Consider the following 17783-nt stretch of genomic DNA (forward strand, 5'->3'; position numbering starts at 1 on the left):
GTTACTGATTCAAACAAATAGTATAGAACACAGTGACACTAGCAGCGCTAAAATCATAACATACATGAATAAATAACATAAGCAATTAAAATAAAATATGAACACAGTATTTGTGCAGCATGCATATGTGAAAATATACTATAGTCCAGTTCACAATAGCTGGATTAACATGCACAATGAAGTCCAACAAAAGTGCAAGCTCCTTAAACTATATAATGGAAGTATACAGTTCTTCTATACACCAGTGCACCTCCACCGTCACTCAGTGCCACCCCCGTCAGAGTGGACACTCCCCAAAGGCAGATCAGTATGTGCCTGTAGGTACCAAGTGCAGGATATACTCCACCAGAGGATAAGGCACAGCTGCACCTCGTCTCCAATAAAGACTGTGTCCCAAAACGAATTTCACTCACGCCAGCAATAACCTGTAGGTGGAAGCACAAGAGCGGGGGACTCATAGGGTAACTTTGTAAAGTTTTATTAAACATCACACAATGAATAAAACCCCGTTCCCATCAGAATGCTACTCACAATATTGCACAAAACATCAGGCGTTGTATCAAAATAGCCGTTCGTCCAACACTGCTTTCTATATCATACGACCGCTCGGTACCTAAGCCGGCCGAAGACTGCAGCGTGGCGTCGGGCCTAACCAAGGTGACCGCGTGCTCACGCCCATACGCGTTTCATCATCAATGACTTCTACGGAGGGCGTGAGCACACGGCACGATCACCCTATCTTATACCTCTCTGGGCGCAGCAGTTTCCAATCTGTAATCCAGAAGAAATGGAAACGCCAACACTTCCGCCCTCACTCCTGAGAGAACCATATCGCTATAACTTCCGCCCATAGTGTGTCGCCTCCTCTTCGGGCCCATTAACCCTTACTAATACACACCGTATGGGTATATATGGCTACCAAATCATCGCCGCATGCTCAGGCCCCCCGTAGAAGTCCTTGATGACGAAACGCGTACGAGTTACATAACATAGATCATAACATAGATCCCATTATCCCCCTAACATAGATCCCATTATCCCCCCAACATAGATCCCACCATCCCCCTAACATAGAGATGAAGAGAGTAAGACATGGTTGAAGTCCAGTCTATGGCACAACCATGGCTCCCTCCATAGTTTCTGAAGAACAGGAAGTGTTTTACTGGCAGGATCACTAGGGGAAAATAAAGAAAACGACTGCAGACGCCATATCCAAGGATCGTAGACTGCAATCAATGTTACATTTTTTGTTTTTGATACCCTGTAACTGTCTAGTTTTTCCCTCTTCTAGATTGGAAGGAAAAGGAGAATATATCCTCCCTACAGAAACCCGCTATGAAGGAGAAATGAAGGACGGAACGTTCCATGGCCGGGGGACTCTGTACTTCCCGAATGGAAGTAAATATGAAGCTCAGTGGGACAGCGGTATAGCGCTGGAGGTAAGATATGTTCACTGACCATGAAGGACTATGTGACCCCATCTGTGTAATTAGAGTGCTGCTCCAAGCGGCCATTCGGTCCATTCTGATGACCCACCTAACCTGGGTGCCGCTGGCGTCTATAGTGCCCATCCAAGAATCGTGTACAAAGTGTAGTTGAAAGACGTCGCACTCCACAACAGCCTGTGCACCAAATCGAAATAGGAAGCGGCCTCAGCCTAGGTTTCTCTCAAGGCCACCTCCTCCAACGCGTTTCACCAGCCATAAAGGTCTATGACACAGGTGTCAAACTAGCGTCCCTCCAGCTGTTGCAGACCTACAAGTCCCATGAGGCATTGCAAGGCTGACAGTTACTCCCTGAAGTAGGACTCCCACAGGCAGACGCAATATGGGACTTGTAGTTCTGCAACAGCTGGAGGGCCACCAGTTTGACACCCCTGGATGGCTAGGCCCTGTTGGCAGAATGGAAAGCGTCGAATGGAGTGGCCTGGAAGGAGCCTAGGCTCAGGCCGTTTTTTATTTAGAGTGCAGCATCTTTCAACTACACTTTTTGGTGAAGGCGGGGACTCAAATCATTGCAATGAATGAGGGGAGGGCCGGCAACACTAAGTTAGGCGGGGATTCGAATCATTGCAATGAATGAGGGGAGGGCAAACAATGCTGAGGTGGGCGGAGACTTGAATCATTACAATTAATGAGGGAAGGGCAAACAATGCTGAGGTGGGCGGAGACTTGAATTGGTACAATAAATAAGGAGAGGGCAAACAACGCTGAGGGGGGCAGGGAATGGATTAATTGCAATGAAGGAGGGGAAGGATGACGACACTGAGGTGGGCGGAGATTTGAATATTTGCAATCAATGAGGGGAGTACAAACAATGCTGAGGTGGGGGCGGAGACTTGAATCATTACAATAAATAAGGAGAGGGCAAACAACGCTGAGGTGTGCGGAGACTTGCATCATTACAATAAATGAGGGGAGGGCAATCAATGCTGAGGTGGGCGGAGACTTGAAACATTACAATAAATAAGGAGAGGGCAATCAATGCTGAGGTGGGCGGAGACTTGAATCATTACAATAAATAAGGGGAGGGCAATCAATGCTGAGGTGGGCGGAGACTTGGATCATTACAATAAATAAGGGGAGGGCAAACAATGCTGAGGTGGGTGGAGACTTGAATCATTACAATAAATAAGGGGAGGGCAAACAACGCTGAGGTGGGCGGAAACTTGAATCATTACAATAAATGAGGGGAGGGCAAACAAGGGCGGAGACTTGAATCATTGCAATAAATGAGGGGAGGGCAAACAATGCTGAGGTGGGCGGACACATGAATCATTACAATAAATGAGGGGAGGTCAAACAATGCTGAGGTGGGCGGAGACATGAGTCATTACAATAAAAGAGGCGAGGGCAAACAATCCTGAGGGGGGCGGAAACTTGAGTCATTACAATAAATGAGGGGAGGGCAAATAATGCTGAGTTAGGCGGGGACTCTAATCATTGCAATGAATGAGGGGAGGCCAATCAATGCTGAGGTGGGCGGAGACTTGAATCATTACAATAAATGAGGGGAGGGCAATCAATGCTGAAGGTGGGAAGGCACTTACATCATTTTAATGAATTAAGAAAGTGACAACATTGAAGTGGGCAGGGAATTGAATCATTACAATGAATGAGGGGAGAGAACACTGAGGTGGGCGGGGACTTGAATTATTGCAATAAATGAGGGGAGTGCAAACAATGCTGAGGTGGGCGGAGACTTGAGTCATTACAATAAAAGAGGGGAGGGCAAACGATCTTGAGGTGGGCTGAGACGTGATTCATTACAATAAATGAGGGGAGGGCAAACAACACTGAGGTGGGCGGGGACATAAATCAAAGCAATGATTGAGGGGAGGGATGACAACAGTGAGGTGGGCGGGGACTTAAATCATTGCAATTAATGAGGGGAGGGATGACAACACTGAGGTGGGCGGGGACTTAAATTATTGCAATGAATGAGGGGAGGGACGACAATGCTTAGGTGAGTGGAGTCTTAAAATTATTATAATAAATTAAGGAAGAACCAACATCGCAGAGGTGGGCGGGGACTTAAATTATTGCAATGAATGACGGGAGGGACGACAACGCTTAGGTGGGCGGGGACTTAAATTATTGCAATGAATCAGGGGAGGGACGACAATGCTTGGGTGAGTGGAGTCTTAAATTATTATAATGAGTTAAGGAAGAACCAACATCTCAGAGGTGGGCAGGGACTTAAATCATTGCAGCGAATGGGAGAAGCGCCAAAACACTGAGGTGGGCGGTGACTTAAATATTTGTCAGGAAGTACCAACAATGGTAAGGTGAACAGGGACTTAAATCATTGCAAAGAGTAAGGGGAAGCACGGACAATGCAAGATAGGCAGGGATTTGAATGAAGAAAGGGCCAATCACACTGAGGTGGGCAAGGAGCCTAAGTCATTACAATAAATGAGGGGAGGTATGACAACGCATTGGTGGGCGGAGACTTGAGTCATTGCAGTAAATGAGGGGAGGTAGGACAACGCAGTGATGGGTGGAGACTTGAGTCATTACAATAAATGAGGGGAGGGCAAACAAAGCTGAGGTGGGCGGAGACTTGAGTCATTACAATAAATGAGGGGAGGAATGATAACGCAGTGGTGGGTGGAGACTTGAGTCATTACAATAAATGAGGGGAGGTATGACAACGCAGTGGTGGGCGGAGACTTGAGTCATTACAATAAATGAGTGGAGGGCGAACAATGCTGAGGTGGGATTTGAATCCATGCATTGAATGAGGAAAGGGCCAACCACGTTGAGATGAGTGCGGAATTGAATCATTGCAGTAAGTAAGAGGAAGCGCAAACAATGCTGAGGTGGGCGGGGACGTTTGGGGAATGATGTCACGGTTAGTGGCCTACTGTAAGCGCAGTCAACAGTGCAAGCCGGATGGGAGCAGCTATAGGGGGCTTGTTTGGGACTTCTCATTGGGTGCTAAGAATTTTAATGGCGGCTGGAAAGCTTTATCGGCATTCCACCAAAAATAGAACACACAGCTGAATACTGGCAGGATCAACGGGTCTTTGCAGTGGGATATAAATAGAGGTAAACATGGCCATAGCAGCATGTATGACCGGTAATAGACTATGCTGTCTGGATAAACACTTTAAGTTCTCATGTAGTTTACATTGTTTCTATGTAATCGTTTTTTCAAATTCAACAGGGAAAATACACTTTTGCTGATGGACTTCAATATGAAAAGGAGAAATGGCCTTACTGCGATGGCTACGACAGAAGATTTTATACTGAAATTTGCCACGGATTAAAACCTGCAGGTAGATTTTCATTCAATATCATGCTGTGTCCCTTTCCCACCAGGACTGACGGACGGTGAGAGATCTGTCTGTCCTTGTTCAGCTTGTCACCCTGCTGAGACCTTCTCTCCAACTCTGCTGGCTAATGGTGGTGGAAGCTTTCATGGGCTTGTCGATCACATACAGATTTTCTAGCACATTGGTACAAATCATGCTGTGTCCCTTTCCCTCCAGGACTAACAGGCGGTGAGAGATCTGTCTGTCCTTGTTCAGCTTGTCACCCTGCTGAGACCTTCTCTCCACCCTACTGTCCAATGGCGGTGGAAGCTTTCATGGGCTTGTCGATCACATACAGATTTTCTAACACGTTGGTACAAATCAGCTTTGACAGTTAGGAGTGCTTGTTGTCATTCTCCACTTAACCTTTACATCAGGGGTATTGAAATAAAATCCACAGAGGTTCGGTACTTTCACTTTTTCGGGAGTAGATGCCTCCAACAACAGAACTCTATAGTAAAGAGCAGATGCATACATTTTATTAAAGCACTCCCTAGAAAGGTGGGGGGGGTGCCACCCCCTTACATATTGATGTTCTAAAAAGGGACCTACGTTGATTCAGGCAGAGATCCAACAATAGACTATAGGGTAAGGCTCTCTTGTGCTGGCCGCAGGTCTAGAAGAGGACTTCCTATGCTACATAGATAGTTACATAGTAGTTGAGGTTGAATAAAGACAACAATCCATCCAGTTCAACCTGTACAGGTGTGTCAGTGGCCTGCTCATTTCCCATAACCCTGAATATTGTGATCTGTGAGATGTATGTCCAAGAGTCTTTTTTAAAAGTAGCCATACTACCCGCAGCTACCACCAATTGTGGAAGAGAGTTCCACATTTTCACCGCCCTTACAGTGAAGAACCCCTTACGCAGCTTAAGGTTAAACCGCCTCTCCTCTAATCTCATTGTGTGGCCACGTGTCCTCGTGCACCCCTTGAGACTAAATTGTTTTTTTTTCTTATGCTGAGATCACCATTGAGGTATTTGTAAATCGATATCATGTCCCCTCTCAGGCGTCTCTTCTCCAAGGAGAATAAATGAAGTGCTTGTAATCACTCCTCGTAATTAATGTCCTCCAATCCTCTAATTAGTTTGGTTGCCCTTCTTTGGACTCTCTCCAGTTCTAGCACATCCCTTCTGAGGATTGGTGACCAGAACTGGACAGAATACTCCAGATGTGGGCAGACCATGGTTTTATAAAGTGGTAGGATTATAGTTTCATCTCTGAAATACATCCCCTTCCTTATGCATGCCAATATTCTGCCGGCTTTGGCAGCTGCAGCTTGACATTGCATGTTATTGCTAAGTCTTCTTAGACTTCCAATGCTAACAGCAGAATATTTTAGAAACGGTCATCCACCAGGTGTCCGCTTCTATATTTAGGGAACTTTTGTTCCACAGATCCACTTTAACACGGCATCAAAGTGACTAACACAGCTTCCCCACTGATGCACTTTGCTGTTAGCATTGGAAGTCATCTTTTAGACCTGATTTTTTCCTTCTGCGGCCAGCGCATGGGAGCCTTACCCTATAGTCTATTGTTGGATCTCTGCCTGAATCAATGTGATTGGTTTCTAGTCGATTTTTCTCTATAAACAGTGGAAATCTGGATGATCATTCTGTGCTTTAACACACAGTGGTATTACATTATCCCCTGAAGAAGCCAAATCTGCCGGCGAAACATGTTGGGATTATTACCCCACTGATACACTCTGCTGTTAGCATTGGAAGTCATCTTTTAGACCTGATCAGCCAATAACTGATCAGTGTACGGGCTCGCTCTGCCGGCGAAACATGTTGGGATTATCACCCCAGAAGTGTTACTAATCTTGGACTATGTTAATCAGCGTAATTGTTCACAATGGATGGCATGAAAGGAAGTCATCCATTGTTTACAATTGTCAAATGACCAATGGAAATCTGTACGATCATTCTGTGCTGTAACGCACAGTGGTGTGATATTTTCCGTTATCCCCTGAAGAAGCCAAATCTGCCGGCGAAACATGTTGGGATTATCACCCCAGAAGTGTTACTAATCTTGGACTATGTTAATCTCTAGACTACCATGTTAGAGTAATTTTAACATTACTATTTGTTTTGTCTTAATATTTTAAATTAACTAAAATGAAACATGTAGTAATTTTATTTTTTAACTCTATTTTTTTTGCACCTAAAAAATCTCAGCTCCCACGGGAGCACTCCTTCCTGTGTTCTATACCTTTTCATTTTTAGGGTTTCAATTTCTTTTAAACCTGTGGAAGCAGAAATCAGCAACCTTTTCTTCTTTATTTTCCTCATAGGTCGCTCCCAACTTACAAATTTAGATCCTCCTCGACAAATTCCGGAAGGCTGTTACGATTGTGGCGATGGATTTTATGACCCAGCCAGTCGCGTGGTGAATGACTACCAGCACAGATTTCTTCGAAATGCAGGTCAGTCTATACATCTATTGCATTCTGTTTTCTCATGTTAAAGCTGAACTCCAGGCAAACAGCTAAACAGCTTTCCTGTTTTGAGACTATCAGAGAGGCAGCAGCCCAAGATCATAACAAGGTCTAGCCTACTCTGAACCTAAATAGAAACTTTCGGTCTGTGCGCAGGCTTCTGTAGCCGTGACCATGGATTCCGCCGTGGGTGCAGGCTGGGTGAGGAGTCCATCCCGACTCTATGAAGACTGTGAAGGCAAAGAAAGTGTCCCGAAGGATCACACCGTCTAAACCTGTCCATCACACAAGTGATAGCAGCCTCAGCCCGGGTCCATCTAAGCCATACCCTGACGTGTTTCACCCCGCCCATGGGACTTAGTCATGAGTTACCTCCATGACTAAGCCCCGTGGGCGGGGGCGAAACACGTTGGGGGGCATAGCTTGGACACAGCCAGGCTGAGGCTGCTATCGCTTGCGTGATGGATGGGTTTAGACGGTGTACGGCGATAGGGACACTTTGCACTCTGCCTTTAACAACTTCCGGCCCGGCCGTCAATCTGCTATAGGCTATTTACTTTCCTCCTTTCCTCCTCCTCCAGCGCCTTCTGAGAGGATGCCATACAACATCCACTCAGAAGGTGCTGCTCGCGGGGGCGCAATCTGTCACTGACTGTGTCCACCGAACAGAGCCTATGACTGATCAGTGTACGGACTCGCTGTCGGTACCATGTGACCGCTGTGGCCAATCCCAGCAGGTCATTTGACAGTTGTAAACAATGGATGAATTCCTTTCATGCCATCCATTGTGAACAATTGTGTTTCCATCTGTCCCATTTGATTAGCTCTGGCCAATCATAGCTAATCACAACAAAACAGACTGAATGAATCAGTTTCATTCAGTAAAATGCTTGCTTATAGCAATGAAATTCACTGCTATAAGCAATCATAAAGTGTAAAAAAATATAAATCCTGATCCCTTCTCCAGAGTATTACAGTATTACTTTGGTAACAATATATTGCTCTGGGCACAGTCTGTAAAAAAAAAAAAAAATTTAAAAAAATGTTTTTTTTTTTTTTTTTGTACTGTCACCAGTCAGTGCCCGTGATCACCACCACATCAGTTATTTGGTGCTGTACTGCACTAGTGACAGTTTTTAAAAAAGAAAAGCGAAAAACTTTTTTTAACCTAATTTCCAAAAAATGATGACAAAAAATTACAACTTCAAAAAACTCTCCATGCCTCTTACTAAATACCTTGGACTGTTTAGTCCCAGTGTCACTGATCACCACCACACCAGTTATGATGGCGCTGTACTGCACTAGTGACAGTTTGTAAAAAAAGAAAAACGAAAAGCTTTTTTTAACCTAATTTCCAAAAAATTATGACAAAAAATTACAACTTCAAAAAACTCTAGATGCCTCTTACTAAATACCTTGGACTGTTTAGTCCCAGTGTCCCTGATCATCACCACACCAGTTATATGATGACGCTGTACTGCACTAGTGACAGTTTCTGTACTGCACTAGTGACAGTTTGTAAAAAAAAAAAGGGGGGTCTATATAGTGAACTTGGTGTTGAGTTATTCACTTTAAGGTCAACCCAGAGGACAAGGGGGCACTCTTTAAGTCTAGAGGAAAACACAGAATACGGAAAGTTTTCTTCACCGTAAGAGCTGTGAAAATGTGGACTAAACTCCCTCCAGAGGTGGTGAGTAGACTCCCTCCAGAGGTGGTGAGTAGGCTCCCTCCAGAGGTGGTGAGTAGGCTCTCCCTCCAGAGGTGGTAAGTAGGCTCTCCCTCCAGAGGTAGTGAGTAGACTCCCTCCAGAAGTGTTGAGTAGGCTCCCTCCAGAGGTGTTGAGTAGGCTCCCTCCAGAGGTGTTGAGTAGGCTCCCTCCAGAGGTGTTGAGTAGGCTCCCTCCAGAGGTGTTGAGTAGGCTCCCTCCAGAGTTGGTGAGTAGACTCTCCCTCCAGAGTTGGTGAGTAGACTCTCCCTCCAGAGTTGGTGAGTAGACTCTCCCTCCAGAGTTGGTGAGTAGACTCTCCCTCCAGAGGTGGTGAGTAGACTCTCCCTCCAGAGGTGGTAAGTAGACTCTCCCTCCAGAGGTGTTGAGTAGGCTCCCTCTAGAGGTGTTGAGTAGGCTCCCCCCAGAGGTGGTGAGTAGGCTCCCCCCAGAGGTGGTGAGTAGACTTCCCCCAGAGGTGTTGAGTAGACTTCCCTCCAGAGGTGTTGAGTAGTCTTCCTCCAGAGGTGTTGAGTAGTCTTCCTCCAGAGGTGTTGAGTAGTCTTCCTCCAGAGGTGTTGAGTAGTCTTCCTCCAGAGGTGTTGAGTAGGCTCCCTCCAGAGGTGTTGAGTAGGCTCCCTCCAGAGGTGTTGAGTAGGCTCCCTCCAGAGGTGTTGAGTGTTGGTGATTTCTCTTTATATTCACCCTAGATACCTTAAATGTATACTCAAAAGTTAAGTCCCTGACTTAATAGCAACGTCTAGTCTGTTCTATGCAAATAAGGCAGAGCTCTGGAGAATGTTCTATCCTGCTAAAGAAAACACGTCCAAACCGTGATCAGTCTAAAACATTCTTAACTTTATTTGCAAAGCGGTGTAACTATTATACACAGAATTGAACAGGAAATACAGTTGGGAGGGGGGAATGAGTGCTCTCAGGAAGAGTCATGTCTCACAAAAGTAGAACAATGGGTTAATACAGAATGTTCATTAGAAATTGCAAAATATGCCTTGTCTAGACCCTAAGACTTAGTATAACTAAAGAGGAAGTTAATGTGCGATAAAGAATGTATCTTTAGCTAAGGTGTGAAAACACTGAAAAAACATATCGGGTGATTTACTTAGGTCATTGTTCGTGTTTAACTAAAGACTTAAAGTAACCTTAACTGAAACAAGTCATTACAAGTCAGAGTTGTAAGAAAGAAAATGGTGTTACACAGGTCAAGCTAGAAAATGGTTGCCAGCAACTAGAAAGAGGTCCTGTCATTCCCCTTCAGACTTCCCTCCAGAGGTGGTGAGTAGACTTCCCTCCAGAGGTGGTGAATAGACTCCCTCCAGAGGTGGTTCTGGCCAGCTCAGTAGATTGCTTTAAAAAAAGGCCTGGATTCTTTCCTAGGTGTACATAATATAAATGGGTACTAATATTTATTGGTAAAGTTGATCCAGGGAATATCCGATTGCCTCTCGGGAGATCAGGAAGGAATTTTTTCCCCGGCTGTAGTAAATTGGATCATGCTTTGCTGGAGTTTTTTCGCCTTCCTCTGGATCAACTGAGGGTATAGGATTGTGTATATGGGATTGTATGGTTGGGTTTTCATTAATGTTTTTTATTGGTTGAGCCCAGATGGGACTTGTGTCTTTTTTCAACCTGACCAACTATGTAACCAATTTAAAGCCGAAAATTGTTGGCGAGAAAGGAAGTTCTTCGCGGCGCCGTAATTTCTCTGTCATAATATTGTGCTTTTTTGTAAGATCTGCAGACCGGAGCCTGAAAAAAAGGAGCACTTTGGCTTGTGATAGGCGGAATCGTACGGCGGGTTCCTGCCTAATATATCATCATTTTGAAGTTCTGGATGTTTATTTGGTTTAAGCTCGAACAATTAAGCTCCAGATGAGCCGTGCTTTCAATTAACTGAGCTGAGCGTCCACTCTTATGAGTTAGGAAAACCACCCATTGCTTGGCTTATTGATGGCCGTTTTTTTCAAGCCCATCTCCGGGTTATTGTAGGATAAATAATTTACTTTGGGAATATTGTTTAACCACTTGAATTCCGGAAGATTCACTTACCCCCCCTCATGACCAAGCCATTTTTTGCGACATGGCACTCCGTTAATTTAGCCACTTCTGGACCGAAAGGATTTGCCCCCTTAACCACTTAAGCCCCGGAGGATTTGGCTGCTCAAAGACCAGGGCCTATTTTGCGATTCGGCACTGCGTAACTTTAACGGAAAATTGCGCCGTCGTGCGACGCTGTACCCAAATGAAATTGACGTCCTTTTTTTCCCACAAACAAAGCTTTCTTTTGGTGGTATTTGATCACCTGTGCGATTTTTACTTTTTGCGCTATAAACAAAAAAAGAGCGACAATTTTGACAAAATAACAATATTTTTCACATTTTTTTTATATGAAATTTCCCCCCCCAAAAAAATGTAAAAATCAAACTTTTTTAACATTTTAGGCCAATTTGTTTTCCGCTACATATTTTTGGTGAAAAAAATCGCAATAAGCGTATTTTGATTGGTTTGCGCAAAATTTATCGCGTTTACTAACTACGGGAAAGATTCTTGTCTTTTTTATTGTTTTTTTTTTTTAACTAGTAATGGCGGCGATCTGCGCTTTTTTCTTTTTTTTTTTTTTTTTTTTTTGCGGGACTGCGACTTTTCGGCGGACAGATCGGACCCTTGACTGACATTTCTGACACTTTTGGGGGTACCAGTGACATTACTACAGTAATCAGTGCTATACATATGCACTGTTACTGTAAAAATGACACTGGCAGGGAAGGGGTTAACTTTATTAGAGATCAAGGGGTTAAGTGTGTCCCTAGGGGCGTGATTCTAACTGTAAAGGGGTGTGGCTTTTGATGTAACCACAGAGACATACGATCCTACATGGCAGGATCGTATGATCTCTGCAGTTACACAGGGGAGAATGACAGGCGGCTTTGTTTACATCAGCCGCCTGCCTTTCTCCCTCTCCAGCGGGAGATTGCGAGTGACCGGTGGACATCGGAGCCACTGGTCACTCGCGCGGGGATGCCCGTGAACGAGCGGGGGTGGGAGTGCGTCTCCGGCGGCGCGCGCTCGCCCCCTATTGGCTCGCGGGCGAGTGACTTACCCATATGTCACTTTGCCTGCACTGGGCTGACCGCCGCAGTATATGTACTTGCGGCGGTCGGCAAGGGGTTAATGACCAGGCCATATTTTGCACTGCGTTCTTTTAATGGACAATTACGCAGTCTTGCGACGCTGTACCAAAAAAAAAAAAAAAATTGATCTTTTTTTCCCACAAACAGAGCTTTCTTTTGGTGGTATTTGATCACCTCTGCGATTTTTTTTTTTTTTTTTTTTTTTTTTTTTTTTTTTACTTTTTGCGCTATAAACAAAAAAAGAGCAAAAATTCTGAAAAAAAAAACAATATTTTTCACATTCTGCTATATACTCTAACATTCCCAAAAAAAATAAAATTTTAAAAATCTAAATTTATTAACATTTTAGGCCAATAAATGTATTTTGATTGGTTTGCGCAAAAGTTATCGCGTCTACAAACTACGGGAAAGATTTATGTCATTTTTATTGTTTTTTTGTTTTGTTTTACTATTAATGGCTGTGATCTGCGATTTTTAGCAGGACTGCAACATTGCGGCGCACAAATCGGACCCCTAACTGACACTTTTGGGGTGACCAGTGACATTACTACAGTAATCAGTGCTAAAAATATGCACGGTTACTGTAATAATGACACTGGCAGGGAAGGGGTTAATACTGTGGGTGATCAAGGGGTTAAATGTGAGCCTAGGGGAGTGATTCTAACTGTATGGGGGCATGGCTTGTGAAATAACCATAGAGACCTGTGATCCTATATAGAAGGATCACAGAAGCTCTGTGATCATTCCAGGGAGAAGAACGGTCAGTGGTGTTTACAACAGCCGACCGTCCTTCTCTCTCAGCGGGGAGCGATCGCGGGTGTCAGGCGGCAATCGGAGCCGCCTGCCCCGTGCATCGGAGTTCCCGCTGCCGAGTGGGGTTGGGTGTGCGGCACGTGCAGGTGGCGGCACGTGCTCGCCCCCTAGCTGCAGGTGCGCGACTGACGTATACCTACGTCGGTTTGTGCAGGAGGGGCTGCCTGCTGCAGTATAACTGCGGCGGGCAGTCATTAACCGGTTAATGTCTAAACCGCTAGCAACAAAAGTGAGTACACCCCTAAGTGACAATGTCCAAATTGGGCCCAATTAGCCATTTTCCCTCCCCGGTGTCATGTGACTCGTTAGTGTTACAAGGTCTCAGGTGTGAACGGGGAGCAGGTGAGTTAAATTTGGTGTTATCGCTCTCACTCTCTCATACTGGTCACTGGAAGTTCAACATGGCATCTCATGGCAAAGAACTCTCTGAGGATCTGAAAAAAATAATTGTTGCTCTACATAAAGATGGCCTAGGCCAGTGATGGTGAACCTTGGCACCCCAGATGTTTTGGAACTACATTTCCCATGATGCTTAACTACACTGCAGAGTGCATGAGCATCATGGGACATGAAGTTCCAAAACATCTGGGGTGCCAAGGTTCTCCCATCACTGGCCTAGGCTCATAGGCGTGCACACAGGGTGTGCCGGGTGTGCCTGGGCACACCCTAATCACCTTGGGCACATTTAGCATTATCGCTCTGTTTGCCAGTGAGAAGATGGGAAAGATCTCCCTCGGACCTGCTCTGCCATAAGAGAAGTGCCACACACTTCTATTTCACTTTGCCAGCAGGGAGAGTAATGTACCGGGGCCATATACATGTAGGAAAACACATGCATGTGTATTTAAACTTTGGGGTGCACACCCTAATGCAATAGGCTGCGCACACCTATGCCTAGGCTATAAGAAGATTGCCAAGACCCTGAAACTGAGCTGCAGCACGGTGGCCAAGACCATACAGCAGTTTAACAGGACAGGTTCCACTCAGAACAGGCCTCGCCATGGTCAACCAAAGAAGTTGAGTGCACGTGCTCAGCGTCATATCCAGAGGTTGTCTTTGGGAAATGGACGTATGAGTGCTGCCAGCATTGCTGCAGAGGTTGAAGGGGTGGGGGGTCAGCCTGTCAGTGCTCAGACCATACGCCGCACACTGCATCAAATTGATCAATTTGAGTTACTGTTGCCTTTCTATCATCTGGAACCAGTCTGCCCATTCCCCTCTGATATCAACAAGGCATTTTCCTCCACACAACTGCCGCTCACTGGATACTTTCTCTTTTTCCCATCATTCTCTGTAAACCCGAGAGATGGTCGTGTGAAAATCCCAGAAATCCTCAGACCGGCCCATCTGCCACTGACAACCATGCCATGTTCAAAGCCACTCAAATCCCCTTTCTTCCCCATTCTGATGCTCGGGTTGAACTTCAGCAAGTTGTCTTCACCACGTCTAGATGCCTAAATGCATTGAGTTGCTTCAATGTGATTGGCTGATTAGCAGCAATTGAACAGGTGTACCTAATAAAGTGGCCGGTGTGTGTATATTGCTGTTGGGGGGGGGTTTGTAGGAATTTTGTTTGATTTTTAACAAGTGTGAAAGAAATTTAAGGCAGCAAAAGGGTTAAAGAATTAAAACTCGCTGGGATGGGCAGTGTTGGGTGTACAGGAATTGAAGGAAGAACACTTTGGCTGTAGCAGTAAAATATTCCAGTGCGGCGACGGCGAACCGAGTATGAATTGCCGCGTTCGCTAATTACGCAATCACTGTGCCATTTAAATAAAGCCTCCGCGTTGTTTACGCAGATTGGATAGCGAGCGGTCTTTTGTTCATTTGACTTTCTTTGGGGGGGGGGAAAAAGAAAAGCAAAGGAATGCGACGCATGGTTAACACGCCGTAGTATTTATTCTATTGTATACGTTCCAGCGTAAAGCTACATTATGGATTGTCATAGACATTGATGCTTTTAGCGAATTAAAAAAAAAAAAACATCCACATTGAATGTCTGCAATCTTCATTTCCGACTTGGCTATTCAGCATTTACTCCGAGGCAATCAACCGCGTTTTAACCGCTTCCATACCGGCACTACATGTAAAAATCATTTTTTTTGGCTAGAAAATTACTCCGATCCCTCAAATTTTATATATATATATATATATATATATATATATATATATATATATATGTGTATGTATGTGTGTGTGTGTGTATGTATGTATGTATGTATGTATATATATATATATATATATATATATATATATATATATATATATATATATATATATATATATATATATATACTTTCTATGTGTATGTGTGTGTGTATATATATATATATATATATATATATATATATTGCAGAGACCCTAGGGAATAAGATGGTGGTCATTGCAATGTGTTTTTTTTTTTTTTTTGTCACGGTATTTGCGCAGTAATTTTTCAAACGCAATTTTTTGGTGAGAAAAATATTTTCATGAACTAAAAAACAAAACAGTAAAGTTAGCCCAATTGTCTTGTATAATGTGGAAAGATGATGTTAAGCCGAGTAAATAGATACCTAACATGTCACGCTTTGAAATTGCGCACGCTCGTGGAATGGCGCCAAACTTCCGTACTTAAAAATCTCCATGGGCGGCGCGTTTATCATTTTTTTTACAGGTTACCAGTTTAGAGTCACAGAGGAGGTCTAGTGCTAGAATTATTGCTTTTGCCCTAATGTTCGCGGTAATATCCCATATGTGTGGTTTGAACGTCGTTTACGTATGTGGACGCGACCTACCTATCCATTCGCTTCTGCTTGCTAATATGGGGGGACAGGGACGGGGACGCTTAGATTTATTCATTTATTTATTTTTTATTAATTTTTTTTTTTTTTTTTTTTTTTTTTTACACTTTGCCTTTTACATTTTTAGTTTTTTGATCACTTTTTTTCCTATTACAAGGAATGTAAAAATCCCTTGTAATAGGAATAAGGCATGACAGGTCTTCTTTATGGAGAGATCGGGGGTCAATAAGACCCCACATCTCTCCTACAGGCTAGAAAGAATGAAATAAAACAACGATCCTGGCTATCCAGCCTAGATCCCGGCAGTATTAATAACTGCCAGGCGGCGTGACGTCATAACATTGCGCCCGGGCCTCGGAGAGTCATAGAGACTGCCGGGAACCATCTGGTCCTCGGCAGTCTCTATGGTGTACTTCCTCCGGCGGCGGATTCCTTCCCACCGGCTCGCCGATCGCACAGGGGAGCTGGTAGAAGCACCAGGGGGCGCCGGGAGGGGGAGGACGTTCCCTCCTGCCACCTGTAAGAACGATCAAGTAGCTGAACAACCGCTATGATTGTCCTTATGGTGCTAAAAAAAAAATGACAGGTCCTCTTTATGGAGAGATTGGGGGTCTAAAAGTCCCCACATCTCTCCTCTAGGCTGGAAAGCCTGAGATCAAAAAACATCTCAGGCTTTCTTGACAAACACACGGCAGTGTTTGCAACTGCCGGGGGCTGGGCGTGACGTCATAACGTCGCGCCCGGCCCCTGAGAGTCATAGAGATGACTGGGGACCTCTATAGTAAACTTCTCTATGGTAAGAGAGAACCTCTATGGTATGAGCTCATTGGTAAACTTCCGCCTTCAGCAGATTCCTTCTCCGGCTCGCTGATCGCATGGAGCGAGCCAGGTAGAAGCACCGGAGGGTGGTGGTGGTGTAAAACGCCTGTAAAAACAATCAAGCGGCTGAATAGCCGCTGTGACTGTTTTAATGGGGCAGAAAAGAATGATATCTGAATGATGCCGGCAGCTACACCCATCATTCAGATATCTCCACTCAAAGCCCAGGAAGTCATATGACGCTCAGCGGTATGGAAGTGATTCAAAGTCTATAAAACGCGAAGCGATGAGATTGCGGCTTTCGGTTTCTAAGTTGCAATTGGAAGAATGAAAAGAAGACTGAAAATAGCGTCAGGGAAAAAAGAGGATGCTTTATTCTGATAAATAAAGGCCGGGGTGTGCAACGATTTCCTGGAACGCGTATGTAGACGCAGAGGAAAGTTATTAGGGCCCATTTGGATACTTGATTTAGTAATGTAGGTAATGGCACCTTTGTTGCAGTGACACCTGTGATGTAGTGTCACCCCCCCCAACCTTCCTTGACAGTCTTATACTCGTCCCCAATCTAACGTGTCATAATCTGCCCGGCCCAGGAATGTGTTTTGTATATTAGTCTCACTGCTGGGAGGGGGAGCAGGGTGAGCTGAGCTTCTTAGTCATTGCTGAGAGCGGGAAGCCCAGCTGCTTAATCACTGCTGGGAGAGGGAGATGAGCTGCTGAATCATTGTTGGAATAGGGGCAGCTGTGTTGCTGAAGCACTGCAGGGGGGGGGGGGGGTGGACAAAAAAAAGCTGAGCTGCTGAGTCAGTGATGGGTGGGTGAGCTGTGGTGTCACTCCTGGGATCAGGAACAAAGTTGCAGAGTCGCTGCTGAAAGAGAGAGGGCAGGGGAAGTGGAGCTGCTGAGTCACTACTGGTAGGGGGAGTCAGTGATGGGTGGGTTGAGCTGCAGAGTTACTGCTGGGAGGGGGAGGGCAGGGGGAGCTGAGCTGCTAAGTCACAGCTGGGATGGAAAGCAGAGTGAGCTGAGCTGCTGAGTCATGGCTGGGAAGGGGAAGCAGGGTGAGCTGAGCTGCTGAGTCATGGCTGGGGGGGGGGGGCGCAGGGTGAGCTGAGCTGCTGAGTCACTGCTGGAAGGGGGAAGCAGGGGGAGCCTAGCTGCCTAATTGCTGCTGGGAGAGGGAGATGAGCTGCTGAATCATTGCCAGAAAGGGGCAGCTGACTTGCTGAGTCACCACGGGGTGGGGATAGAAAAAAAGT

General features: G+C 45.1%; 1 protein-coding gene across 1 annotated transcript in view; it reads left to right on the plus strand.

The window, feature by feature from the left end:
• The window catches only part of MORN5 (MORN repeat containing 5), a 74213-nt gene that overhangs the window by 4648 nt on the left and 51782 nt on the right, over positions 1–17783 (plus strand). Inside the window, exons 2-4 of the mRNA XM_082263965.1 lie at positions 1292–1439; positions 4669–4780; positions 7115–7246. Of these exons, the coding sequence (XP_082120091.1) occupies positions 1292–1439; positions 4669–4780; positions 7115–7246 (392 nt within the window). The remainder of the gene's footprint in view (positions 1–1291; positions 1440–4668; positions 4781–7114; positions 7247–17783) is intronic.

Source organism: Pelophylax lessonae (assembly GCF_965119305.1).
Source record: "Pelophylax lessonae genome assembly, chromosome: 7".
In the NCBI taxonomy this organism is placed as follows: domain Eukaryota; kingdom Metazoa; phylum Chordata; class Amphibia; order Anura; family Ranidae; genus Pelophylax; species Pelophylax lessonae.